Below are 27,900 nucleotides of genomic sequence, written 5' to 3'. Positions count from 1 at the left end.
ATCAGGATAGCAGACGGTTCCTAGTCAAAGCATTGAAGCTTTGGTGCGACCCTGACCCCGAAACAAGAACAAAAGCACTATTTATTATGCGCTCCGCCTGGAATGAGGTGACGCGGTCTGCATGTCTCAGACTTGTTTTCCAAACCGGTGGTGAAAAAAGTATTGAGGAGCTCGATAAAATTCTGGTGGAGTTCCGTGAACGGGCCTGTCCGGGAGGTGCCACGCCAGCAATCCTGTTTGAACTTCTACTGGACTCTGTCACAACCCTTTTCCTTACTAACCAAATTGACGGCGAAGGAGGGCTTTATCTCCAAATTTTCTTGGACCTCACGTCGTCGCAGGAGGTAGCTCGTCACATTTCTTTAATTAAGGGACTTTGGAACTCTATCTGGATGGCTCTGAAAGCTGCTCTATTTGCAGGAAGGACTATTTGGGCAGATCGGCAAGACCGCAATGAGACTATCAGAACGATGACGGTTGTAACCAACGTTGGTTTACTTATGATTGGCAAGATTCGGTACTTTGAACGTCTTTTAGAGTTTGAAAAACAGGGAGTTGATGCCGAAGTAGCAGAGCAGGACACTGTGGACGACTTCGGCGCACAGCGACCACGATCGTCCTCTCGAACAGAGACAATGCCCCTAGAAGCTATGAAGGCGGGATTGGAGCGTATGGCAGACTGGACGTTTGCACAAGACACTGCGCTTTGCACATCAGCCATCAAGTTGGTTTGCGCAGTATTGGACCTTCTCGCAGATCATAATAATCTAATCAACGATAATGTTAATACATACCTGACAAGGATCGCAGAAGGCAATCCCAAAGTCAAGAGTTTGTTGACCATGGAGCAGCGAGAAACTCTATGGATCGCCCTCAGTCGCCATGTCGCCTATCCTCATGAGTTAGAACCTATCTCTCTAGAACAGGAGTCCCATGCTTTGCAGCAGAGGCATTTAACAACCGAGCAGGTACCCATACAGCTAAGTGAGCCACCTGCTGTTACTCAGGAATCTATAGTAATTTCGGATGATGAATTTGACCACATTGACGTCGACTTGCACGAAATGGACTTCAGTGGTGAAAGGACGGAAAATGAAATGAAACATTTGAAAAAGGAATCCCCAACCCATTTAAAGCCTGCAGTAACCTCAACATCTCGTCCAGATTTCTTTTTCAAATTAACCTCTAATAACAACCCTTTCCAGACAAAGCTGAACTTTACTTCGACAGGACCAAGCGGTGGGATCCCAGCTGGAGGCTCAGCAACACGCCGGCTCCCGCCGACTCTGAGCCGACTCCATGCCATTTCTTCCAAGCCTACTCCAAAGACTGCTCCTAAGCCCATACCTGTCAAGAAAGGGAATAAACTGAGTCAAATGAGATCAGACCATCGAAGGGAGCGATCCAATATTGTACAGGCAACAAAAGACGCTCGTCAGGCATCAAGGCTGGATCCGGTCCCAAGATCTACATTCGCCAATGGCACAAACGCCCCGTTATCTGATTCTGAGAAGAGTGAAAGCGAGAGTGATTCTGATGAGGGTGACAACGGCTTCAGCAGTCTTATTGACACGGAGGAAAAATGGAACAATAGAAACAAAGCACAAGAGCCGCGTAAGACCAAATTGCTCGAGTTGAACGAAGTCGTAGGGCCAAATAAGTTTGTAGATACGATTGCAGTTCGACGTCAGAAGATGTTGGAGGAGGCACAACGGCAACAAAGATTGATGCCTAACCTCGCAGCCCTACATGCACAGATCTTGAAATGGGAAGTCTCAGCAACCGGTAATCGGCCGCCAGATGGGAAGGAGTATGCGATAGTCCCATCGACGTTTGATTCTGTAAACGACTATGTTAAAGCGTTTGAGCCACTGCTTGTACTAGAATGCTGGCAGCAGCTCATGAGTGCACGTGAGGAAGTCAACCAATCGTCTGACTCAGTTATGGCTTCGTTTGTCAATCGTGTGTCAGTCGACAACTTTCAAGATACGCATATGAAGATCCCACTGGACAAAGCGAGCAGCCTTATGGTAGAAGATATCGTTGTGATAGCGGACCCCAATATCAAAGATGTGTTTACTGCAATAGGAAATGTCAAACGCCCAAAACCGTTCTTCGCCAAGGTCCAAGCCATTACAAAAGCCAAGGGTGCATGCGAAGTAATCTTCCGGACGTGCTTAAAAATTGAGGAAACGAGTCCTCTGATGTTTATGAGACCACAGACAACATGGTCCGTATTAAAGATGCTCAAGTAAGTCCGCCTTTCGGCTTTTACAATATAGTACATTGTCAATTGGTGTTGATTTGGGCTAACGTGGCCCGTACAATTCATCAATAGCCTGACTCCGACTCACCGCGAGTACTCTGCTCTAGCGGGCTTGAGATACTATGAATTGTGCGACGATATACTTAGACCACCCAATGCTTCGTCTGATAAACCTTCTATAAATAACGTACAAAAAGTTATGGATACTTACAAAGTTAACACACCTCAAGCGCAAGCTATTGTAGCAGCTATTGAAAAGCCCAAAGGGTTCACATTGATCCAAGGGTAAGTCGCGCATTGGTCATTGTAGGACAGGAAGGTCCTCATATGTTCATACCGCTAATACACTTTTTTGTATTGTGATTCTATGTTTCTGTTTTAAATCCTCAGTCCACCAGGAACCGGAAAAACCAAGACGATCCTTGGTTTAGTGGGGGCGCTTTTGGTAGGTGGTTCTCGATCTCGGGCCACTCCAGTCGTACATCCTTCGCGGTCGTCGGAACGATCCCTACAAACAGGAACTGTCAATAAAATCCTGGTCTGTGCTCCTTCGAATGCTGCTATTGACGAAATCGTGAAGCGACTTATGGGAGGCATTCGGAACACTGTTGGGGGAACTTTCGTGCCTAAAGTTGTCCGCGTTGGTACTCTTGAAACAATCAATATGGAAGTTAAAGACGTGGCGCTAGATACACTGATTGCAAAAGAATTAGAGGCATCTAGTGAATCCAAAGAAGAGTTCCAGTCAGCAGCACAATCTATGACTGCAATGCGTGAAAAAATGCGACAGCTTCAGGATGAGCTCGAAAAAGCTCGTTTAGAACTTGTCCAAGCGAAGGATGCGGATGATAATATAGCCATCGCAAATGCGCAATCAAAGATCAAGTCTGTCAACAAATCGAAATGGCAGCTAGGTCAGGACCTCGATAATGCGCGGTCAAAGCAGGCAGATGCTACGCAAAAGAAGGATCAAGCACGAAAGAATGCACGCAACAAAATCTTGGGTGAGGCTGATGTAATTTGCTCTACTTTAAGTGCCAGTGGCCATGAGCTACTGACTTCTTCCACTTTTACGTTTGAGACGGTCATCATCGACGAGGCTGCTCAATCAGTTGAAATCAGTTCACTTATTCCATTAAAGTATGGATGCAAACGGTGTATTTTAGTTGGAGGTAAGTAAACAAACTCTGCACTTGAAGTATACGAGAAAGGTTTTGTCTTTGCAACTCAAGATTAATAAGGATAACAACAACGGGAAAAAATAGATCCCAACCAACTTCCGCCTACGGTAATATCGCAGCTGGCTACCAAATATGCATACAATCAGAGTCTCTTCGTTCGTATTCAGAGCCTTGCTCCGAGTTCAGTCCACTTGCTGAGCATTCAATACCGAATGCACCCCGATATTAGTGCATTTCCTTCACGGGAGTTCTACAAAGCATTATTGAAAGATGGGCCGGGTATGGCAGAAAAAACAAGGGCGGAATGGCATCGCAATCCGCTTACACCACCATATCGCTTTTTTGACGTTTATCAGGGACAGGAACAAATTGGTTTGTCTCACTCACAGCATAACCCTATTGAGGCTGAGGCAGCAGCAGCTCTTCTTGAAGGGCTCTGTAACAGCAATCCAACTCTGAATGTATGATTCATTTCACTTTACAATTTTATTTTTTTTATCTCTTTACAATTTTTAATATGCACGATAGACGTAATTTTTATTTTATTCTATTTATTTTCCAAAGTTCTTTAGGCGAGTTGGAGTGATCTCACCTTACAAGCAGCAGGTGCGCATGTTAAAAGATTGCTTCCAGAGGACCTTTGATAAGCAAATCCTGGAAGCAGTTGATTTCAACACTGTGGATGGATTTCAAGGCCAAGAGAAGGATATCATCATTTTCTCATGCGTTCGAGCCTCAACGCGTGGAACAGTGGGTTTCTTGGCTGATATCAGACGTATGAACGTTGCTCTAACTCGTGCGCGTCAATCGCTCTTTATCCTGGGACATGCAGAAACACTTCGCAGGGAGAATATTTGGGGAGACTTGGTGAAGGATGCTGAAGAACGAGGACTTTTTACTAAGGTAACATGCCTTACTCTAGTTGTTAAAGCGTCATAAGACCTCACAAATCAAATCAAGGGCAATATAATTAATATTTATTATTATTATTATTATTAGGTAACACCAAATACATTTGGAAAGAGAGGTGCGTCTGCACCAAGGAATATTATGCGACCCAAAGTTGGTGTTGCTCGTCGTAATGAACTCTATGGTCGAGTAAATGACTCTAAGCATGCCACGGTGATCGAGAGACCAACAGCTATGATGGAGGATATAATAGAAACCCCATTCTACCCAATACTGCCAGGAACTACTGCAGAGCTGGAACGAAAGCCCTCTTTATCCTCTTCCTCATTATCATCACTTCACAACAGCAAGATTGTCCAGGAGGAAAGTAGAATGAATAAAGATGGAGGCCCAGGCCCAGTAAAGCGAGCTGAGCCCCAGCAGCCTCTGCATCATGCTGGTAAGAGACCGCATGAAGAATCAGCTGGAAGTGCATCTAGTGGGCTGCGACAGGTATCTTTTTACACGCTGCTCGATAAAGGGATTTCTCTTTTTTTTTTTTTTTTTTTTTTTTTTGATATTAATCCAACTACTACAACCTTTTTTTCGATTACGATTGATGAAGCCTAAAGAACCAGGTACACGAATGATTCATGCTCTCCCCCCAAGGCCACCGTCACCCAAGCGGCCAAAGCCGACATCTAGTTTGTTCTTAAAGAGCAAGCCGATGAGCATGAAGGTAAAAAATGAAAAGAAAAAAAAAAAAAAAATGCAATTGACAACTGTATTGACTTTTTTTTTTACACACAAAAAAAAATGGGATGCGTCAGACCAACACTGGTCCTACGAAGCAATATGACATTCCTGTACGAGAAAGGCTTGCTTCCCAAGTAGTCCCGATTCGGCGGAGCTATCCTTCAGCACCCAATTCGTCTGCACATCCTCCGCCGCCACCTAAACGAGGAACAGGGCCTTCCATTGATGATATTCTAGGGCTCATGAACAAGAAACCAGGAAGCAATTAAACCTGCTGATTGATGCAAGAATAGCAATGAACTTTTTTCCTTTTTTTTGCTGCCATAATAATCATACACGCATAATTGCTACTTTAAATTAATTTAATTAATATCTTTTCTAGAAGCTAAAATATATAGTTGCAGGTTAAGGGTGTAGCAACAAACTATTGAAGACGAGGAGATGGGACGTTTTCGGAGGGAAACCCTTTCGGACGCGCGAATTTTTATTTTTTTATTTTTTATTTTTTAAGATTGTGATCAAAACTCACAGCTCAAATGTGCTAGCGACAGTACTGAAATAAGTCAATGCTATAAAATCGGGTGTAGCTTTGACCAACTTTCGCATTACCCCTATCTCTCCACTGCCCACTAATTCACGTTCACTTTCTGCACGCCAGTCGAAGCCCTCTGTCTCCATTGACGTGATCTCAACGCGTAACTTGTCATCAGGGCCTTTGGGAGCCTTGTATTCTAGATCGAGCCTCCACCCATCCGCTCTGTACCCTCCCGCGTTTCGGATGACATAATGAAAGCGGTCCTTCGAAGGGATATCAGATGATAAAGACCAACTGGTCAATTGAGCATCAAAATTGATGACCGTTAAGATATAGTTTGGATGAGTACAAAGGATCCGAAGTCGACGAAGACCTGTCTGGGGGTCAAAGGATACGTTCTCGGCCACGAGTTTAGGTGCATCTTGAATCAACTCTGTAAGGGGTCTAGTCGACTTGGCAATGGTTTGATTCTTTGTTTGGGAACGGATAAAAGGTGTGGTATCCAAGACAAAGGAATCCAAGAATTGAGAGAAAGGGTAGATAGCGTTCCAATCACCAGGATTTTGGACTCCACTCCTCCACGTGGCCTTCGTCTCAAAGAGTTGCTCTAGATTTTGAACATAGTTCTCGTAGATAGGACCTGGGTCTGCATGTGCTACATAGACAAGTGTTTCACCTGAGGTGAGATTCCGGAGATGTTGAGCGTAGATACGTTTCGGATGCATTTTATCGAATGGCTGCAAGCATGTAGAAGAGAGGATAAATACTGCTAGTTGGAGGAGTAGTAACCCTCCAATGATCCTTTTTAGTGCCTGTTGGCCGAATCTGTGTGTAAATGCCAGGATGGGTGGACAAGCCGAGAATATGAAGAGACCCGAGACAACTGCCATAATGTGATCAGCAAATGTATCTACACCAGTACGTCCTGTGAGTGGGACCATGATATCAAGGAGACTATATGCAGAATAAAAAAAATAAGTCGAAGGGATAATGGAGGCAACGATATAGGTAGTGAAATCCACAGAAGCCATCATGTTCACTTTGCTGTTGCTCCTGCTAATGCCACTGTTGTCGTTGTTTTTGATACTGTTATATTGCTGTTGGACTCCAATGAGTCGTTTTTGATTATAGATCAATCCGAGGCTATAAGAGAACGCATAGAGAGCACCCATATAACTACTGGCCAATCCTGCATACGTTGCGGATGCCATTGCTACTGAGAAAAAGAACTGGATGCCTGAAAGGACACTTAGTTCGTTGGCCGAATGACTGGCTTTGCTATCGTGAAATAGATATTGAACCAAGAACATTCCAGCTAGGGAGGCTGGCCCGAAGACCAAAAGAGGTAACCATTCGTGTGAGAACCACCGCATAGGTGTCTGAGCCACCTTCACCAACAAAAGCGCAACCAGATTGGGTGCTATTAACGAAGCGGCTGCAGAGACCAAGACTGAAAGAGTTGATTTGATTGTCGGCCTAGAAGCAGTGGTTACGAGAGCAAAGAGAGCTAAACCACCGATTGCTAGATGTAAAAGAACTGCTGTGTTTACAGAATAGGATACAAAGAAGAAGCCGAGGACGTCATAAAAGACTACGCTTGAAGTCTTTTCCAAATTGGTATTGGCCAAATCAACTTTGTTGCCAAGGTACTGAACCAATGCTAAAGTGTTTTCCCCCATATGTTGAGGCAATCCTGAAGCTAAGTGCTCATTCAAATCTAGATGCGTATGGTAGAGATAGCTGTTGGTGTAGACTGCCATATCGAGGCCTGTTAGGTTGCCATGGTCCACAAACTGCCGAAAATCGGTGTCAGATAGGATGATACCCGTCGCAAAGACATCATTCGCGATCACAGTCCCATGTGGGTATGGCACTTTTCTGTAAGCATCGATCATAGGACGAGAGTTTGCTTGGAACAAAATCTCGGGACCTGTGGTGCCACAACTCTCAAGGTTGATTATCGCCCTTACTGTGCCCCTGAGTTCATGTTGGGTGATAAAGGAATGTGATGCATCCTGAAGAGACTCTTCTCCTCCGTTGAATACTAGAATGTGTTTCAAGCATTTAAAAACATATCACAATGAGTGGTTGAAATTATTGATGATGTTATTGTTGCTTACACATGCAAAAAAAAAAAAAAAAAAAAAAAAAAGGGAGACTTACAAAAGATAACACTGTTTTTCGTGAGCGCAGGCTGTTGACTGAGTATACGGATCAGCTCCATCTGCACTCCGACGCCGAGGGCATCGTCTGCAGCACCTGGACTACCCAAGGTTGTATCATAGTGTGCATTGAGCAGAATGGCGTTCTTGTCACATTCAGGACCACAGGAAAGTCGGACAATAATATTGGTCATGTTTGTATACATCTTCATGACCACTGTTCTTTGTTCAAGAATAAATAAATGTGGATGAATAAGTACACAAACATGTAGCATGGAATAGTCATGATTGATCATCCCCATGCATCAATGCATCCCTCCGTTTAAATATTTTATGACAAAACATCCGCCTCAAATCCACAAACCCCTCTTCACCATCCTCTGCTCTTTTTCCCTGCCTATCTATTGCTCCCCTACTACTTTTCTCCATAACTTGCCTTTGGACATGAAATCAAAGCGATGAGAACCATCTTCTACTTGAACCCACGTCTCAAATTTGGGGAACATAGCACCTTCAGCCCCTGTAGTAACAGTATCATCGGTCTGCCTAGCAGCTTCCACCTTAGCCTGTTGCTGAAGGGCCTTGATCTCTTTGACCAAATACTTTTCTGCTTCATCTGCTGATGCAGTTCCCACGAGTCGTAATCCAATATCTTTAGACAAATGCCCTGTATACTTGCGTACATTTGCTTCCGAGAAGACGAGTGCACCTGTTTGAGGGTCTCGATCCTGGAGGATTGGCGTTGGTAAAGAGTAATGGCGTTGATAAGCAATCAATGCTAAAAGGAATAAAAAGCTTAGGAAGAGACTCCACGACACCAGAGCAGATTTTTGTTTTCTACCAACAGGATATTGGTGATGAGCTTCATGTGCTCCAGAAGAAAATATAGTCTTTTCATCAAGTAACAAGATATTCTCTCCACTAAGGCCTTTCCGCCGAGTGGTGCGCTGTTTCAACACCGGCATGTCTAGATGCGAGTGTAGGTCTGGAAGAAAAGAGCGTATGTAAAGAGTGTGTGAAAAAAAAAAAAAAAAAAAAAATTGCGGGCATTTATTTTGTGGGGAAATTTTTTTTCTTGCACAGAGAAAACATATTTAATTACATGTACGTGGATACAATTCGCTACGCCTTTGCAATAATACATAATAATCCATTCAAAAGCATGAGGTAAATAAAGATCGATCACAGTATGGAAATACAATTACGCGTCCGAACCTTGTGCCTGAATAACATGCACGTCGATAGAGCATGATGTACCAAAAAGAGTCCAACGCAAATTTTTTTTGTTTGCAAAAAAAAAAAGGCCGGCTTGAGTAAGGTTTTTTCCATTCTCTGACACAGACCACTTTCCTTTATTTATTTATTTATTTATTTTCTATCTGCTCATTATGAAATAACAAAGGAAACCCTATCTTGGCACAACAGGATCGGCAGCCACACGATTACATCCTGTACATGAGACAGACTGAGACTGTTGCTGCTGCAATTGTTGCTACGTAGGGTTTGTTTCACTCGTCCATTCTCTGTGCCTTTCTCAAACGGCCCTATCACGCTGAACAGTGGTCCCTACTCTTGCTCCGTCATCATTATATGCTTGTCCTTCATATACACTATTATTTTGTACGTGTCTCGACTCATCCACAAGGTCATGATTATGTTGAATTCCAGTAGCATTCTCCAATCGACTCGATCCCGCTCCTTGTCCTTCATTATTCCGCGGCATCCATGGAAGGTGGCGTGGTGGGTTAGGGACATCTGGATATGGGGAGGTCGGTGAAGGGTAATATTGAAGATAAGCGAAGATTGCAAAGATGATGCCAATAATCCCACCCCAAGTTACATCTACTCCTGCATGACGATAATCTTGGATGCGAGAGATTGACACCAGTAATGCCGCTATTTTGGATAGGATGTGGTGCAGAATAAGATCAGAATACCTTTTCTTTTCTTTTTCTTTTTTATTATTAACAGTCAATTTTAAGTCCATACCAAGGATAGGAACAATCAAAAGGACCACTTTAAGGGAATATCCTCTTCTGTCGAACACTCGCATTTTCCCTGCCATCCAAAGTGAAATGTACGTTAGCCCTGCAAACGAAGCTACCACAAGCCCAACCACAAGTACATTTTCAAAAAAAAATAAAGGGTTAATATGACTATACTTCAGGGGATTGATAACCGTGCAATGCTGTGAGCTTATTGCATCCTAATTACCAACGACTTACTTGAAGCATGTCCAGAAGGAAACGAGCGCATCCCATCCTTCAGTATATGGTGGTCTGGTTGTGAACATACCCTCACTGTCCACAGACGAAGAGGAATATCCTTTACTACAGGTAAGCCCATCAACATCGGGTTACATCTCGCTAAAAAATCTGGGCGATGTTTTCCGACTGTCACCTTTTTGGTGTCGAAAAAAAAAAAAAAAAAAAAAAAAAAAAAAAGATCAAGTATTTGGCGATATTAAATCTTTTTTAATTCAATGCTAATAGGAATATGGCCTGGATATGCAGCACTTTACTTTTTTTTAATACCTTCATGGCTTGAGTGAACATGGTGGTCATCAAAATAGACAACAGCAGCCCCAAGATCCCATTATGGAAATCATACGGACTCCGTCTTATCCCTAACCCCACAACCAAAATTACTACTAAGGGAAAGACACCTGTAATTAAGACTACTGCCCATACAGCGATTGTTTCCTTAGGCTCGTATGGAAACATAATGGCTCTGTCCTCGACTGAGAACTCACGATGAAATGGCTCCACTCGATCCAGTAAAAAGAACAGGGCCAAAAGGATCGCACAGAATATCCAGTCAAATGCATAAGAAAGGAAAACCCTTGTCTTTGGGTTTCGTGGCTGCAATCTGTCCATAAAGGCTCTTTCCTTCTTTATTTCCAAATACAAGGACGATAGTACCGGTTGATTAAAAATAAAGGATTCTCGGTTATCAGAGACTTGATATAAGATGCTTAATGTAATTAATATTCCTGGCCTCCAATTGCTTTGTCCTCAGATAAGCAAGTGTTATATGGTGCAATGGTGTTAACTCCGTTGTCCAGGTAAAGGGGAAATGGCCGATTCGTTCCTTATATTGAATGCGTGAGATGTGAAGAGAAGAAAGAAAGAATAGATGAGCCCGAAAGGAAGTTTTTCTTTTTTCCCAGCTCATGCTATAATATTAGAATTTCCTAAAATCGTGGTGGACGCGTTTATAATTTCCCTAGCGCGCCTTTTCTCTCCCTTTCCCGCCACCTACTCTAACTCCATAAAATCACGACTTGATCTCATTCAATCCCACCCCTTCCATTTCTCCTCTGAATTGACACATTGGTTTTTGACATATTGATATTTACATTGCATAATAAAAAGGCGTAGTACGTCTCTGCATCCTGTAACTATTATTTATTTATTAAATTTCATTGGTTGCAGGAAAAAACAAATTAAAAAATAGCCACTAGTGAAAGGAAAGGACAAGGAATGAAACCAATTGCTTCTTTATACCACCACTCAATTTCATTGAAGGCTCATTCTTCTAAACAACTAAGTAGCTAAGTTGAAGCAGGAGCCATGAGCTTCTTAACTTTCCATTACCCTTTTTTTTTTTTTTTTTTTTTTTTTTTTTTTACAGGAAGCGAGAGGTGAGGGAATGAGCACAGATCGCGCTTTTCTTCCATTGGAGCGAAGAGCGAATGAGCGAACCCACAACGCTACCCCTGGCTCTCCTTCCTTTTTGTTGAGCACCATTGTAGATCTTATTGGTGGATTGCTTAGACTTGGCCCGCTTGTCATCATTTTTTTAAGGATAAATACTGACATGAAGACCTGGAGCATATTCAACTCACTTCTTCTCATTGACGTCTTTTGATCAAGACACTGCTACAACAAGTCCACTTTTTTATTTTTTTTTTCCTGCAGACATTACAATTCTACAAGTCCCTTGATCAAAATCTATCCATGTCGACGTCCAATAAGCGACCATTGATTTATCGAGCACTTGCATCTGCAATCCTCACTTGCATTTGCTTCTGCTTTGCCAGGGTCTTCTTGACCTTGGCTGTTGCTATACCCATACCCGCACCAATCTCATGTTACGATCCAAGTCTGGCCTGCGATAACAGCTATGGATAGATTATATTCGAATTATCAATTTCTACTTAATTTAAGAGGCAATAAAGCAAGAAAGTAATAGAAAATAAAAAAGAAAGATACGTACTCGGTTGAGCACGATGTAAGCTCTTTTTAGGAGGGTTGAAGTTATTTGCACGGGGGTCTCTATATCATCTACAAGCAGCAACGTGTATCCTCCAGACTACATGATTAGCTTTTTATTTCGAAGGAAATAAGCGAAGGTCAGTCTAGAGTAGAGGGACTCTGGAATTATTACTGTTGGGAGTTGCAGCGCCGTGGGAGCTGTGATACTCATCGCGCTCTGTTGCATATTCCACACTATGCAATATTATGAGTAAAAAACACTAATGCGATATAAAGATTAGCAGTAGAAATTAATGGCAATAACACGCCACACAAAGACGCGACAAATCTTTGATATAAAGCTTTTAGAACGAACCAATATCATCCTACAGATAGATATGTAGTTACCTGGTATAAGTCCCTCTACCAGAAAATGAATAAATACCCCATGGGTATGGTGTGTGGACCCATCTACAAAATATTTTTCACGCTCTATTCCGCTCTACAGTCACCCGAAATAAAGTCTGGTCAAAGTGGGTTATTTATTATTATTATTATTATTATTTTTTGAATCTCTGACAAACAGCTCATTTGTGACATACAAAATACTTCACTAACCAAGATGGAATTTACGCTTTTATTAATGAGGCCAATGTGGATAATGACTGAAGTTTTGGGCAGTACATGCTGAGGGAAAACGGCAAGAAATAGGATTGAAGACAGTGCTTCTCTTCATAACCATTTCAAAATTTAATTTTTTTGACCAAACTTTCTTTCAGGTGATTGTACAATATGAAGCTAGTCATGTGCTGATGAGTATGCGACACTGCGTGCTAAAGACGACCCAACGCAAGTTCTGGCTATTATTGGTGAAAAATCAACCCTGATTGAACATGATATCAAACTTGGGATGTAATGAGGATCTTTATCAACGTAACAGAAAAGAGTATTTATGCCTTTTTTCTATCACTATTAGTCACGGTTGTGCTATTAAAGTATTTTAGCTATTTAGATATAGAGATATAGGTAATTGTGGCACGATCGGCTTTGAGTGCGAACTGTCACCAACTATCAAAAGATAAGTAATCTCTCGAGTTACAAACGGGCGAGAGGATGTCCCAGAGTCGCATAAAGAATATCAATCTACTCTGAGCTACGTACGACCTTGATAAGATAAATATTCTGGTCAGTATTTGATGCTTGGGTATCGACTCTGCTTCCTGGTAGTGGTATTTAAGACTGAAATAAAGACCCCGCGTACAAATAAAAAAAGACCCCAGTGCAAATATCTTTGGATTAATCTATTTGGCAGCCCATTGCCAAATATAGTCAACTTTTAAGACTCTCTTTGGCAGCCCAGTTGCCAAATAACATTCATTATTTACTTGGCAGCCTACCCAGCGTTATTTGGCCTCTAACTATTTTTTTTTTTTTTTTTTTCATTCCTAGGAACCGTACATGTTTATAACGCTCATACTTCAAATTAATAAAGCTCCCGTCTTCTACGTCATAGTTATGTGTAGTGACATTGTCTTGTCTCATTTAGAAAACTAATGACTTTTTTTTTCAAGTAGGTCGCTCATACAGTTTTGGAGGTGCCATTTGGAGATCAATGCCTATGAGAGGTTTTCGCTCGGAGCAAACGCGTCTCACCTACTACCTAGACGTCTTCAATAAATCATTCTCTAACCGTGTACATTGAAGGCTGTTTTGTGAAGATGTCATCGCCGCTGCCCTTAGTACCTCCGGCGGCATTAGCTGTGCAAGGCAATGTATCTACAGAACGCTGCTTGTTTTACCACTGCTGACGTTATGACCCTGTTATCAAAAAAAAAAAAGAAAAAGAAAAAGACTGTATTTGGCAGCCCAGCTGCCACCCAAGAGTGCGAAGTTAAGTGGCAGCAGCCCCCAGAAGTAGGCCGGCAAATAGAAGCAAAAATTACGATATTTGGAATGGGCTGCCAAATAGATTAGTCCAAAAGATGCGTGGTCCGGGAATCGAACCCGGGTCTACCGCGTGGCAGGCGGTAATTATACCACTAAACCAACCACGCTTTCCTTAATTTTGTCGTAAATGACGCCTATTGATTTACCTAAATATGTATTTCCTTTCAATTTATTTATTTCCTATCATCCTATTTTCTACCATTTTTAAATAGTATTTAAGTAGCTTTTTCCTTCACTGCAAAAACGGCATCTCTCTTCTTATTATCGATGCCCTTTTGCAGGTGAGTTTATCTTCATTATTCTCATTATGAATTCTCAGAAAATTAGCAGTTATTAAAGATCTCTCTTCTTATTATCGATGCCCTTTTGCAGCATCCTCAAAATCATTCAAAGCATTACTTAGGATCACTATCGTATCCCAAAACCACGAGGCTCTTGCCCAATTCTTCATTTTTCATCATTACCTACTAGTTTCCAGAGATCACTAGTAGATGCTCTACGACAATTTGACGTGGAAAGATCTATTAATGATCCCAAAGATTGACAAAAAATGAACAAAATGATAATAAAAAGTTGGACGAAGTGCCAAGAGATAATTTCATAAATGGACAAAGTGCCAAACATTCTTCATTCTTAACGGGGTGGAAGTGAACGCCAAGAAAACGCAGGTCATCTGTATCAACAGCAAGCAGGATAGGAGGAGCACGCTGAAATTTGGGACACCTACAGAAGAGATCCGACCAGTGGAAAAGAATGAATCGGTACGGATCCTTGGTGTTTGGGTCACAGCAACACCCTGAGGGCCCTTCGGACACGAGTACTGATGCTGCAGCACAGGAATAAGATGGAAGTCTCGCCAACTTTGGAGCCACATCGTGTCAAAAAGTATCGCCACAACTTTATATCGAATGTTTGTGAAGAAATGAAGAATCGTAACATTACTTTCGACCTATCGATCGCAGCCGAATTTGGTCTCCCACACAACGCTCTCTCGACATGGAAATGGCTAAACGGAGAATTACCACACGTATGGAAGGCGCTCACCAAGCGTATGGTATACTTTGTGGATCAAATACTTACGGATGATAAGGAGGACATGATCTCATGGCACGCATTCAGGACCCGTTACGGAGGGCCTAAAGTTTCACCATTCTGGTTCAACCAACTTCAAAACTTTTGCTTCGACAACGATTATGTGAGTAGGCATGCAAGAGAATGGAACAGGAGGAAACTGGCACTCTTAGACGTCAGTGATGATGACAGCAACAGCGACAGTAGTCATGTCAGCTCGGTAGACGGGGATACGGAAGACGAAGATCGAGAAGCGATTCGTGCACTCAACCAATTCATAAAGGATGAGGCAGCGAACAGAACCTTGACAGTATCACCGGCTAATCAAGCTGTTGAGCCACCATTTGGAATGAAGTGGATTCTGGATCAACAGAAGGAGCGGAAAAAGAGACGAGAAGCTGTTATGAAAGAGGCGCGCAGAGCAACCAGAGAACATAACCTTAGGCGACAAAGAGCAAAGTTAGATGCCATTGTCAGAAGAGCAGAGCGCCACCAGGACCGAGAGCGAAGGCATGGTGAACGCATGCGAGCCCGCGAAGAAGCGAGGAGACGCCGGACCCAGAACACAAGGAGATATGAGGGTCTGAGCGAGCAAGCTCTGCTAAGGAGAGCAAAAGTCGACCTGGATTCCAACGAGACACCGTGCCTAAAAGTGATCCCTGAAGTCAACAGAGGCCTAGCCAGGGACACAAATGGAGTTATCATTAGTGCCAATACCGAGGAGAAAATCCAACGCCAAAGGGGACGGTACAATACCCAGCCGGGTAATGTCATTTATACGGATGGATCTCTCAAAGATATTGGCACTGAAAGAGTAAGTATGGCATTTGGTGTGGTAGTCCAGACACAAGAGGGTGAGTTTTACACTGCGCTATCTGGTAGAGTAGCAGGCAACGCATCCTCGACAAAGGCAGAGCTAGCTGGTTTGTTGGCAGGAATACTTATCAGCCCACGAAATAGACCTATGACAATCCGACTTGATAACAGCGCAGTTGTAACTCAATTCCGAGCATTGGTCCGAGACAGAGTGGATAGCACGTTGCGACAACGTATTAGATCACCGTATGCAGTATGGTGGGCAGCTATACACAACGCATTTATTCAACAAGGATCGGAAGTCACGGTCGAGTGGGTCAAAGGACATGCCGGCAACCGAGGGAACGAAGAAGCGGACGAAGCAGCAAAACATGGACATTATGGCGAGCTATGGGATATCAACATAACGGAGCATAATGACATGTACTGCCATGCAAAGTTCAACGGTGTACCGGCGGAAGATGACTTAAGGCAGATCCTTAAGTTACAGTCAACAACTCGTACACATCACACGTGGATCGCTCAGAACAGGACGCAGGAGCATGTTAAGGATTGGACAAAAATTGATTGGCGAGCTACTATGAACATTGTTCATGATAGCAACCTACCGAAAGGACTCTTCACCAGCCCAGCGGACTGCCAAAAGCGAGCGCACAGAATCAAGAAACTCCATGGAATGTTGCCTACACAGTCATATATGAGACACTGGAGGCCGGACCTTTATGAAGACGGCAACTGCAGAGTGTGTGGGACAGAGGATGAAGACACATCGCACATCTGGAGATGTCCAAGGACGATGGAGACTCAGGCCGAGAAGTGGAAGGAGATAATCCAAAATGTGAATGTGATAGAGGAGAGGACATGGAGGAAAGAGTTGAAAGCAGTGCAGGAGCAAGCACAAAGGGCCAGAGAGAGAGGTGTAGACCCACCAAGGACAAAAGAGCCAACTTTTACTGCGGCAGAGGAGGACTACATTTGGAAAACTCTGGAGATGCATATCGATGGTGTGCGAGAAGTACGACGCCATGGTGATAGGAACGGCGATGATGAGGAAGAGAGAGAGCACGCACCAGATTGGTCTGTGCAGGACATTTACCATGGACTTACGCCCAAGTCCATTGCTCAGAGTTGGAAAGTTGGCTTCAAGACAACAACAAGGATAGCTACATATATGGCAGGGCGCTTCGTCAAGGCCATAGAAGAATTCGGTCATACAGAAATCTGGAACAAACGGTGTAAAGTCACCGTTGAATGGGAAAAGACTCGTGGAATCACTGCTACGAGCAAACGCGCTAGAGGACGCAACTGTGCTGGGGAGCACAGACGTAGTAGCAATGATTTCCTTGTCCCTTCCCTCAGACAAAGACAGAAGCTGAATGTAAAAGAGATCTACAAGATCGCGGATGACCGAGTCCGGGACAGTTACCTTGGGAAAACCAAACTGGACGTGATGGAGCGGCTAGGTGGAATGAAGTTTTTGATGACTATGGATAGCAGATAATTTGTCGCGTTGCGCAACAGGCCACGTCGGAAAGGTGGACTTTGAGTACCAACCACGGCGGTCAGGGTTTATGAAATCATGGATACAGCGGCTCTTGTCGTTTGTGCAGTAATAGCTGTTCATTGACTATAGTTTCTGGAGCATTTTGTTCATAGAGTGTAGAAAATAAATCCCATGACCCTGAGGGTCCTTGTTATCAAAAAAAAAAAAAAAAAAAAAAAAAGACCTCTGCGGGTCCTTGTTCGCGCCAATGTGGTTTGCAGATTTATTAAAGCTATCGAGGAAATAGGAAGGACTGAGATATGGAACAGACGCTTTAAAGTCACTGCCGACTGGAAAAGAACTAAAGGCATCACCTCTGTGAGCAAACGTGCCTGGGAATGCACCTGTGTTGGGCAGCACAGACGCAGCAGAGGTGATCTCCCAGGACCTACCCTGAGACAACGACGCACAGCTGACGTGAAAGCGATCAGGTCGGAAGCTGACCAAAGAGTAGTAGGGAGCTATCGGCAATAATTAGAACTGATAGTAATGGAACGGCTGGGAGAGTGCCGTTTTTGATGACTGAGGACTGCGGCTAGAAGATGGCTTTCGCGCACAACAGGCCAAGTAGGGAGTAGAGCCGTGCCACAAGTCCCCAGGGACTAAGGAAGTCTACTCAATGCTGACGTAGTTTATGAACAGGATGTTGTACTGTGGCAGTATGACGATAAGGTTCCGGCCGATTATTGGATACCGCTTTATTTGCGACTCCAGTAATGGAGCAACTCATTTATAGAGCTAGCGTCTTGTTAGATTCTACATGGCCTCATAGGCCCTTGTTATTAAGGAAAAAAAAAAAAAAAAAAAAAACCGATATAGCCGCGGGTACAGCTACGGCCGCTTGGAAAGACTTAGCTAAACATGATAAGGTGGAATGAAATCCGTGGATCCTTGTTATCAAAAAAAAAAAAAAAAAAAAAAGCTTAGGATGACTGTGGATTGCGGATGATTTGTCATGTAGCGCAACAGGCCACGTCGGAAAGATGGACTTTGAGTATTAACCATGACGGTTAGGATTTATGATGTCATGGATGCAGTGGCTCTAGCTGTTTGTACAAAAGCATTTATTTATTGACCATAGTGTCTGGATATTTTGTTAATAGAGGTAAAAAATTAATCCCATGACGCTGTGGGTTCTTGTTATCAAAAAAAAAAAAAAAAAAAAAAAAAAAAAAAAGCATTTTGTGCCAGATTGAGTTCCCTTTCTCGAATGCGATAGTGACTAGACAGATAAAAATAGCGATCTGATAAAAAACAACGACGACCACATGAAAAAACAACGGTGACTTGACAGAGCGTGATCTCTATCTTCAGACATCTTATGACTCTTGTAGATGTTTCTGCTTGTAAGCTTGTGCTTGAACTTTAGCCCAGGCAGATAAATCCTTGGATAGGGGAATGCATTCCTTGACAATAATTTTGCCCCAAGGGCTATTTGCCAACATGGCTGAGGCGCCTCCAACCATGAAGACCCATCTCCAAGGCACAAACCACATAATAAGTGACATGCCTACAAACGCCACAATAATTCCCTGAACGATTGCAATTGCTTCGGCTTCATCGCTCCAATCTAAATGTTTGAAGAGCAAACGGAGCGCATCGTGTGCATCCGTATAATCACCCATCATGTTTTGAATATGTTGCATGTTGCTTAGGTATTGCATGCTTGTGGACTGACGTTCTTCTTCATCATCAGAGGATGAGTCTTGTTCAAGATAGTCTTCATCGTGGTAAACGTGGTAGCGATTGTGATGGCGTTTCTCTTGCGCTTCAATATAAGCTTCCTCAGGCGAGAGCTGTTGCTGTTGTGAAATTAAGTGGACGCTGCTACCAGGAGGTTTAATCCCCAAGATCTTCTGCTGTTGTCGAGCTGACTTTTGTTGGAAAAAGTAAATCATGGTAATTGCCATGATTGTCTGAGGCATTAAGAACAGCAGAATAGGATAAATACCTATAAAATAGTGAAAAAAAAAAAAAAAAAAAGCCAGAAGCACTTTAGCCACTGAATTTTGCGTAAAAAAAAAGAAAGAAAAAGAAAAGAGGGCCTTGAAACTCTCTACTTCTTCCAGTCCGCCTCCACCTTACAGATAAAGCAGTAGATAACTAAAACAAGCATGGTGTTCCATGGATCCTTCCACATGAATATATCTTCCACCCGATCTTGAAACCAGAACACCGGTGTCGTCTTCTGCACAAATTTTGTAAAGTTGATTGTTGTTGCTTGTATCGTCAATGGTGGGTGTTCATTCTTGGGCAAAGCCGAAATGTCTGCTGGGAATGTCATACGGATTGCTGCGGATATAATTGCATCCTCCAAGAAGCTAGTTCGTCCGGGCTCTGGGGAAGATGCTCTATCTCGCTGTTGCTGTTGCTGCGGTTCAGCCTTATCGCCTTTATCCTTATCCTGTGTTCGCACTAACTCTTCTGACCGTCGCGGATATTTCTTTTCTACCAAGCTCTGCATTGGTTGTGAAGACGAAACAATCGCTGGAGGGATGGAGGCGTGCGTGCCTTCGCTATTGCGGCGACGTGATGGTGCTTTCTTGGTAATGACGGTGCTGGTGGACTTTGAGTCTCCTGTTCTCCCGGTCTGAACCGTCATAGACCGCTGCAAGTCATCTCTAGCAGGAGCATACATAGGCCGGATACAGTTATCATAGACGAGTTCGGAGCATTTCTTATGGCAATTGAAATGACATCCTAAGTGTTTAACATAATAGTACATAATAGTGAAAGCAAGGTTAGTTTTTTTATTTTTATTTTTATTTTTTAAAAAAGTAGTAGATCGATTACTTGCCTTCGCATGACACTCCTTGCTTGGCTACACCCCATAAAAGCTATGATAGTAAAAAAAGTGAAAAGAAATTGGCTTCTTTGTCAGCGCGATACTCTCATTTTGAATCAGTGACTATTTTTCTAACCAAGTGGCACAAAATCTGAACGTATAGAGTGTCGGACCTTAGTACAGTAGTCACAATAGGTAAGCTTTGTAAATGTCTTTTCATGAAACTTATGTGTTGACCGCATGATGGTTCGGGAGAAAAGGAATGTAAAGACAATAGCAATGAGAGTGAAAAAAGGAGGTGAGAAAGGCTTTTTTTATCAGCGCGTGTGGAGAGTGAACCGTGAATTTGTGATATTTCGACCATCACGTGAAAATAATTAATGCACATGGTAATTGCCAAGACAAAATTGTGTGTTTGAAATGAATATGCTTTCTTTTTGTGCTTTATTTGCTACGATTAATAAAAGACGAGAGATGGTTTTGGAGATTATTGTACAAGTGTTGCAAGGAAAGCTGAGAATAATGATTAAAAAAAAAAAAAAAAAAAAAAAAAAAAGAGTGGAAACCATCTATGCATGATTGCTTCGACTAAATTCGACTAAATGCATATTTCTCTTTGATGTATGCCTATTAAATGGAGGCAGAGGACGATTAATTACAGCTGGCTTTCCATATGCTTCGCAATACGGTAGAGAGCACGGCCACTTGCTTTTCTCGAGCAGATAAGTCCGTTAGGGAGCGGCATGATTTCGTATGAGTCTTCTTCTTGCAGTCCCCCAAGTGTGGTGCCATGTGAAGATAATTTGCGGCCTTGTGAAGATGTTACTGATGAATTAATGACCAATGAGGCAATTGTAGGTTGGAGATCATTAAACTCCTCATCCTCCTTGTCAACATCGATACTGCCAATGAGAGCTTGTAGTTTGGGTATCGCGCCATAGTGTAGATGGCCCTTTGATGTTGGTGGGACAATGCGTCCAGGCGTCATCAAAGATGGTGCAGTGGCAGGCTGTGGTGGTGGCGGCAGATTGGACCCAAATGATTCAGAGGGAAATGATGCATCAAACATGGATAGATGTGTGCGACTGTAAGCTCGAATGTCCAAGGCGTATCTGATGGAAATAAGAGTGATGTAGTATCATAGCGTTAGCACGATTATCCCTAAACTTGAGTTTTAGTGATGTTGAAAAGTACATGGGCATAGTTTATAAACCTACTTTGATCCATAGACAAGCCGGATATGATGAGCTGAGCGAGGTATGATTGAAAGGAGCTTGAGGCCCATGCTGTCCTCTTTGACCGAATTTTCTAATCTATCGACTACCTCCAAGATGGAGCAAGTCTGTACTATTGTCTACATTGACCAAAAATCATGTAGTAGTTTCAGCACTTTGTTTTTGCAAAATGAATCCACAGCATTAATATTTCGAATGGAAAGCAAACTTACGTTCATAAGGCTATGCAGATCAGCTTCCCGATTGAACATGTCCTGCAAAAAGTATTTCATCCTACGATGTGGGTTGATGAAATAGTCGACACCCTCTTCAATTTCCGCAAGATCAATCTCATATAGTCCTTGTCGGAATCGAGGCGCATTAGGAAGCAAGACACCCGAATTTGATCGTCTCTCTGCTATTGAAGGAGGCGCCCATCTGATAGTGGCTGTATAGCGCCCGAAATATGACAATTTGACGTAGTGTAAATGGCAGACCTGCAAGTTGATATATGATGAGGTGATGGTTGGTGCATGAAGTTGACGAATGATCCTGAGCATTCGAACAATCTTTTCCCAGTCTCCCTTAAATTGTTGAATAAAGTCTCCTCTGATTTTATATGTGAAACTCAGGATTCCGGTTTTTGCATGGTAGCAGACCGATGAATCTAAGTACGTTCAAAAACAGAGGAAAGAAAGTCAATTCCTGCCTTCGCATAGGCTGCTTCCTATAGAACCATATCTTCCCGTTTACCATTTATCATGCCTACCTAACGACCCATTGTCCATGTTGGAGGGGATAGAATCAGGAGCGAACTTTGCTTGTACAATAAAGTTACATGTTTCTCTCTGATTATCCCACCAGCCTGTTAGCTTCGCGCCCACATACAAAAATAATCCCTCCGTAAAGCCTGGAGAGATCGAACTTGGTTCCAAACGAATTAGTGGTATGGTATTTGTCGGTCGCCTTGCAGGAGAAGCATCTTCAGCACCCTTTGTATTTGAAGACAAAAGTCTATATTGGATGCCATGTTGCTCCAATTGCGATTTCACCTCAGTATGACAAATTTTAGCACGGCACAGCGCCTCAAGCTTCGACAAAAGATCCTGGTCAATCGTCAATCTGTAGAGTAATTAAAGCCGGATAGGTGAACACATTAGCTTTTTTTCTTAAAAAGAAAAGAAAAGTACCACTCTCTAATTGCACCAGAAATTCATTCATACCCATCACTGGTAGATGGCTCCTGTGGAGTTTCGTCCCCAACGTCAAACTGAACTGATTTCCGCTTCATTATAGCTGACTTCGGCTCAACATCACCTTTGACAATCTTTCTTTGTCGCTTTAGCTCCTGCCAGTATACAGGCGCCTTCGACTTTAAAGTAAGCAAGATTCCCGTTGTTGGTACTACCTCAATCAGCCAAACGCAAAACTTCCTGTCGATAACTCCTATAACAAGATAATAGCGTGGGTGCTGAGGATACTGCAAAAATAATATTTGTTGAATATTGCTTCCAAATTTCGAAACATCCGGCGTTCCTAGCGCAATTCGCCTATAGGGTTGAAGTCCTAAGAGAACAGCTAATGACTCAAGTTCCACCATTGCCATCTAAGCAGTATTGACGATAAAGGATGTATAAGTATAAAAGAATGTAGCCCCATTGGTGACTTTTTCAAAACAGCAAAGTTTCCTGACAATCATATTACCGAAAATCGCAATGAAATCAATGCATCCACGATATTGTTGGCATTTTCGTTGAGCCTATTTTGAAAAGCGGCAATAACGGCTGTAAAAACACAAAAGTTAAAGTATATTAATAGGGCTTAATAGCAAGGACTGGTTGGTAAAGGATGTTGCATGGTGTACTGCCAGACTTACGATCGATTCCTTCGCCAGTCTTCCCTACTTCCCGAACCACTACCTGTCCTGTCCTAATATCAATCCGTATCCTAATCCATCGGTCCCCTTTCAATCGCACTAGTAGTGCTTTAGGACCAGTCAGGTTGGCCACTCCATTTAGGATTGAATGTTCTGCAGAATCTAGCATGTCTAGCTTGATATCATTCTTGCAAAAGAAAGTGTCATCCTCTTGTTCTGGGTGAGTTTTTGTGGCGTCAATATGCCTAGAAAGACGATCATAGAATTCCTGCATGACCTGCCCAGTATGCGTGTTTACAGTCTTCAGAAGCAATCTCTCTACATGAATATTTGAAGGATCCTAATAGAATAAATTGGAAAATCAAAGTCTTAACGATTGTACCAAATCACGCAATGGGGATATACATCACATAGAAGTCATACCAATTCCAAAATGGGGCCAACTTCTTGTTCTGATATAACCCCTTTGACAACTTGACTCCAAATAACCTTGATGTATGCTTTTGGGTAGCCTAAGCTCTTGGAATCTACAAGGGCCCCCGCAAGGCCCTCAGGTATTTCTGACTTTGGCCCTTCCCGTTCTTCAATCCTGATTTCTAGAAAGTGCTCCTGTTGGGAGACAAGACCTTGAATCTGAGCTCCTGATAACGTTGATGGCGATGCAGACGCTCGTCTTTTAGGTGCTGGGGCAGAGGTTTGTGTTTGTGTTGCAGTAGTCATACCGCTACCCCAGTAGGTCAAGCGCACATAGCTTCGCTGAGGCTTGTTAATATCCACGAGCAACCTATTATTCCATCCAGATCGTACATACTGGGCCTATAGATAGTGTAAATAATAATATTAAACTTCCTTACTCATCTCTAAATATACCTATGAGAAAAAGCAAAAAAATTGAACTTTTCTCAGGCAAAAGGACATGAAAAGACGGTACCTGAATATAAACCAACTCAATTAACAAATGTAGGGACACCATGTGCAAGTAATCATAAAGACGCAACAGTGCTTGATTTGCAGGCGCTCCGGATTCTGGTCCCGCTGGTACGACTGTATACTGTGTTGCATTAGCAGGGCTAGAGGAATCCATCGCCTTTTGGGCTGCATGAATAATCGCTCGCATTTGTAGCTCACTTAGCGAGGTATCAAGCCCTAAGATGCGTATTTTCAATGAGGTGAGAGCAAATATATTTTATGAGTGTTTTATCCTCAATTGGGTTATTGTGGTATCCTTGTGTAAGACAACTGGTGATAGTAGGATACCTTGAAATGATCCTCCAATAGGCTTCACCAAAATCTCGAGCCCTACAATACGCCAGGGAACATCCATCGGCGATCCTGGTCCAGAAACAGTCAGCGTTACCTAATGGACCGGAGAATCATGATTTCCTGGTTAGAAATGTAGTTCGCCTGTGGGAGGTTGCTTCGTTTAGCTTCGTTATGCTGATAATGTCGCCAGTCAACTGACCTGAAATTCATTCGCCACCACAAATTTGACTTTTCCTTTGCCGATTGTATATTTCATGGCTGGTGGTACAAGTTCGTCGCAAAGTAGCCTCATTCGTATCACATCATCCAGTCTTTCTAGTGTAGCCGCCATTTCAGTCCTGCTTGGTGGCTCATCAGCAACATATACCTGCTTAATCCTCGAGGGTAAGCGTTGGTACGTTCCTGTAGTCAAAACATCAATAGCTGTAGGTATATCAAAGTTACGCACACTATTGTAGTTAAAAGTAGGCCGAAGATTCTATAGTCAGCACAAGTTTGAGCTCGTAATGACAAGAGAAAAAGAAGCCTCCAGTTCTCCTGAACTAATTGTCATTTGCATGTGTGCTGAACATACCGAGCTCTGCCGAACATTCTGTAAGTTTCAAATAGCCCTCCGACCGCGCGTGTAAAAAGTTCGTTTTCATGGCGCAAAAATCCAACAATATCCTGATAGGATTATTTGCAAACAATTGTAAGATCAGCCATCAGGAGCTTTAGTCGTGCAAATTGCCGAGTAAGTTATTCAAACGATTAAAAAAAAGATAACGAACCTGACATTGTTGAAATTTGTGTGCGCTTTTCGCCCACTTTGTTAAAACTAGCAATTTGATGAACTGTTCACGTTTCGAAAGCGTATATTCCAAGATATGCAGTTTCTTTTGCGCATCAGTCATTGATGGTAAACTACAGAAAACAAATATAAATAATCAGCCAAAGGATTGTAAAAATTTAAATCTGAAATGCTATCTCCTGGGCACTGAACTTTCTGAAATGGTATAAACGAGGCAATTGTAAGGTGCATGTGCTTACATGTCTGAAAGATTGGACAGATCCGAAAACGCCTCATTGGTCATGCGATGAATGATGGCGCCGAGTGGGACCATACCAGCCAGGTTTCGTGGTAAGACGGGCGTAGCTATAACCAAGGATGACGATGCGGATGATGTGGATGCAACGTTGGTTTGTGAGGCACCCTTGACAATACCATTAGGTTCCATCTTTGCTTCAGTCAGAGAAGTATCGGTAGGCATCCCATTAGCGACGGTGTGGACAGAGTGCGTTCCAGCCATGCGCCATTAACTTATCGTCGGTCGGCAAAGAGTGATGCACACTTCTCTCTTTCTCTTCCTCTCTCTTTTTTTCTTTTCTTTTTTCTTTTTTCTTTTTTTTTTCTCTTTTCTCTATTTCAGTTCCTTTAGATGACAGGACCACTGCTCCCTCCGGTGCTCTTCTTAAATAAGCCTTCTCTTCGTTATTTGTTGAATTAACGTAATGCACACGCGTTGAAGTAGGAGAGGAAAGATGAATACGGTGAATTTAACCACTCTATTCAGAAGGATTGGGCTGATAGATGGGCTACTGTCAATCTGCTTTTTAACTGAAATGTGATAACAAAAAGAAGATAATGAGGAGGGCGACACAGAAAAAAAAAAAAGAAAAAACGCGCGTAAGAGGACGTAGAAGGAGAGAGCGTTCGAAACCACTAAAGTCAGAGTGATCGAATGCAAAATGAAGAAGGATGATCACAATCACAAGTGAAGGTTAAAATGAATAGCTTAAAATCTGCCAAAATTACGTGAGCTCGGCCGTCTGAGAATCCAAAGATTTGTGTCTGAAACTACGTCAGTGGCTACTAGTCACGTGATAAGCAAACCACAGAACAATGGGGTCAAGGCCCCACACTCTTAAAAATGTGTGTTTGCAGCACACCTAATCTAACTAAATTATTTGTTTTACGGGCGCCGACAATCCTGCTTCGTTTCTCTCTGGAGCTTGTCTGCGGGTTAGAGCTTCTTCGCTTGTGTTTCTTTTGGTCTGACTTCATCCAAGGGTATCTTCCCTTCGCATTAATAGACTAAAGATACAGAGGTCTCTCTTGATCGGAGAGATATTCACAAGCAACGTTACAGATACTGTGGCCTACCATAATGTCACGATGGATGTATGTATTGCAGTTGGAGCAGTAAAGCCATCGGATCTCAACTAGCCCAACAAAATCCTCGCATGTGGGACACTTGTAAGGATAGTATTCGTTGACACTGATGACAACGTATCCAAGGAGTTGCGCCCAACGATTTAATAAACAAATCTAGCTAGAGCGAGCCTTTCTCAATAAATAAACATCTTACCTGGGAGATAAAAACGATGCAAATGATTCATGCAAGGACTGACAACCGATTCCTCGCTCCAAACTTGCCAAGTCCAGCCCCAATTACAACCTTATTACACCTGTCTCTCTTTCTACCAAATGATCCTCCGGTTATGCTGAGAAGACGGTCGGCAATGATACTGTACTCAGCATCCCTAGCCCTTCTGGAATCCCATTGGTGCCCTGCAACAAGCCTTTCTCCGTTATAAAATTCTTCGAGCTGATCCTAGTTCAGATAGATATCTTTCAATGCTAGCATTCTCACCACGTAGAGATGGCAGTCTGCTTTCCAGATCACTGATGGAGTAGGCTCCTGCAGGTGCAGCACTCTGCTTATCTTCTAGCCAACGCCGAAACTTGAGCGTTGGCTGGTACATTACCTTTTGCTTTACAGCAAGGTTGTGAAAGACATTGGGGTCGCCTTCTGCGACAGGCAAGAGCGCGCTCGTCCCTACAACACATGCTTGACCGAGATCTATGCCTAATGTTTTTATCTTGCCGGGCTCGCGTCCCCAAATTGCCCTGACATCCTGCTGGCTTTTGACAATGTTCCTAATCTCGGTCAAATGGTAGTCCACGCCGCTAACTGTAGACGTGAGTCGGAAAGGTACCTTGTCTTGAGGAACTTTGGAAAGCCGCCTATATCGGACAGACTGCAATTCTTTCAGTTTAAAGCCAAGCAACTGGAGCCGGAATCCATCAGTTCGAATTGATCCATTTAATACGTAGTCTCTTTGCTGTGGGTCTTGCGATTGAAACTTACTCTTCTGATGCACTTGAGGCGCCTCCCCATTCCTTGCAGTGACATCAAAATTTTCCTGACTTTAAAACCACGCCTTCCCTTGCGTTCCCTGTATTCCTCGATGGGCTTGCCAAAAGGTGAGAGCAATTGTATTACAAGGTACCCCGGCTCTCGAGCCATGAGCCAGCTCGTCATATCTGCTAAGGAGGAGGTAGTGGTGGTCATGGCAGAACCACAAAAAGAAAGTTTTCAGACGAAGGGGAGGAGGAGTTGAGGGATCAAGACCACCGA

General features: G+C 42.9%; 6 protein-coding genes and 1 non-coding gene across 7 annotated transcripts; 1 reads left to right on the top strand and 6 right to left on the bottom strand.

The window, feature by feature from the left end:
- Positions 1–1,694: 1,694 nt before the first annotated feature.
- Positions 1,695–4,386, top strand: BCR41DRAFT_308758 (AAA domain-domain-containing protein; the record flags this gene model as incomplete). The annotated part of the gene is made up of 5 exons (XM_022020928.1): positions 1,695–2,251; positions 2,339–2,551; positions 2,657–3,438; positions 3,532–3,908; positions 4,012–4,386. The coding sequence occupies 5 exons, from the start codon at positions 1,695–1,697 to the stop codon at positions 4,384–4,386; spliced, it is 2,304 nt and encodes a 767-aa protein (XP_021879237.1).
- A 1,176-nt stretch (positions 4,387–5,562) lies between these two features.
- On the bottom strand, positions 5,563–8,790 carry BCR41DRAFT_388066 (hypothetical protein). Its single transcript, XM_022027957.1, has 3 exons — positions 8,225–8,790; positions 7,790–8,005; positions 5,563–7,670 (listed from the first exon to the last, which is right to left on the bottom strand). Exons 1-3 carry the CDS (start codon positions 8,751–8,753, stop codon positions 5,617–5,619), a joined length of 2,799 nt encoding a protein of 932 aa, XP_021879236.1. The 5' UTR covers positions 8,754–8,790; the 3' UTR covers positions 5,563–5,616.
- A 410-nt stretch (positions 8,791–9,200) lies between these two features.
- Positions 9,201–10,897, bottom strand: BCR41DRAFT_423877 (PAP2-domain-containing protein). The gene is made up of 4 exons (XM_022030345.1): positions 10,323–10,897; positions 10,014–10,188; positions 9,778–9,888; positions 9,201–9,684 (listed from the first exon to the last, which is right to left on the bottom strand). The coding sequence occupies exons 1-4, from the start codon at positions 10,662–10,664 to the stop codon at positions 9,323–9,325; spliced, it is 990 nt and encodes a 329-aa protein (XP_021879235.1). The 5' UTR covers positions 10,665–10,897; the 3' UTR covers positions 9,201–9,322.
- A 3,070-nt stretch (positions 10,898–13,967) lies between these two features.
- On the bottom strand, positions 13,968–14,038 carry BCR41DRAFT_t105. The gene has a single exon. It is a non-coding gene; the product is annotated as a tRNA-Gly (tRNA).
- A 4,500-nt stretch (positions 14,039–18,538) lies between these two features.
- On the bottom strand, positions 18,539–20,445 carry BCR41DRAFT_357771 (integral peroxisomal membrane peroxin-domain-containing protein). Its single transcript, XM_022024958.1, has 4 exons — positions 20,320–20,445; positions 20,159–20,198; positions 19,447–20,061; positions 18,539–19,312 (listed from the first exon to the last, which is right to left on the bottom strand). Exons 1-4 carry the CDS (start codon positions 20,386–20,388, stop codon positions 18,681–18,683), a joined length of 1,356 nt encoding a protein of 451 aa, XP_021879234.1. The 5' UTR covers positions 20,389–20,445; the 3' UTR covers positions 18,539–18,680.
- Positions 20,446–20,704: 259 nt separating this feature from the next.
- Positions 20,705–26,154, bottom strand: BCR41DRAFT_338918 (mediator complex subunit MED14-domain-containing protein). Its single transcript, XM_022022131.1, has 14 exons — positions 25,529–26,154; positions 25,270–25,402; positions 25,074–25,165; positions 24,699–24,948; positions 24,494–24,593; positions 24,168–24,382; positions 23,660–24,052; positions 23,237–23,576; positions 23,065–23,144; positions 22,584–22,966; positions 22,130–22,482; positions 21,594–22,027; positions 21,364–21,500; positions 20,705–21,258 (listed from the first exon to the last, which is right to left on the bottom strand). The coding sequence occupies exons 1-14, from the start codon at positions 25,786–25,788 to the stop codon at positions 20,802–20,804; spliced, it is 3,627 nt and encodes a 1,208-aa protein (XP_021879233.1). The 5' UTR covers positions 25,789–26,154; the 3' UTR covers positions 20,705–20,801.
- Positions 26,155–27,065: 911 nt separating this feature from the next.
- BCR41DRAFT_423875 (hypothetical protein) lies at positions 27,066–27,834 on the bottom strand (the record flags this gene model as incomplete). The annotated part of the gene is made up of 2 exons (XM_022030344.1): positions 27,066–27,550; positions 27,631–27,834. 2 exons carry the CDS (start codon positions 27,832–27,834, stop codon positions 27,071–27,073), a joined length of 684 nt encoding a protein of 227 aa, XP_021879232.1. The 3' UTR covers positions 27,066–27,070.
- Between the last annotated feature and the right edge of the window lie 66 nt (positions 27,835–27,900).

This window comes from Lobosporangium transversale (assembly GCF_002105155.1).
Source record: "Lobosporangium transversale strain NRRL 3116 chromosome Unknown BCR41scaffold_31, whole genome shotgun sequence".
In the NCBI taxonomy this organism is placed as follows: Eukaryota; Fungi; Mortierellomycota; class Mortierellomycetes; order Mortierellales; family Mortierellaceae; genus Lobosporangium; species Lobosporangium transversale.
The sequence above is the reverse complement of the archived record's forward strand: the minus strand, read 5'-3'. Positions and strand labels throughout refer to the sequence as shown.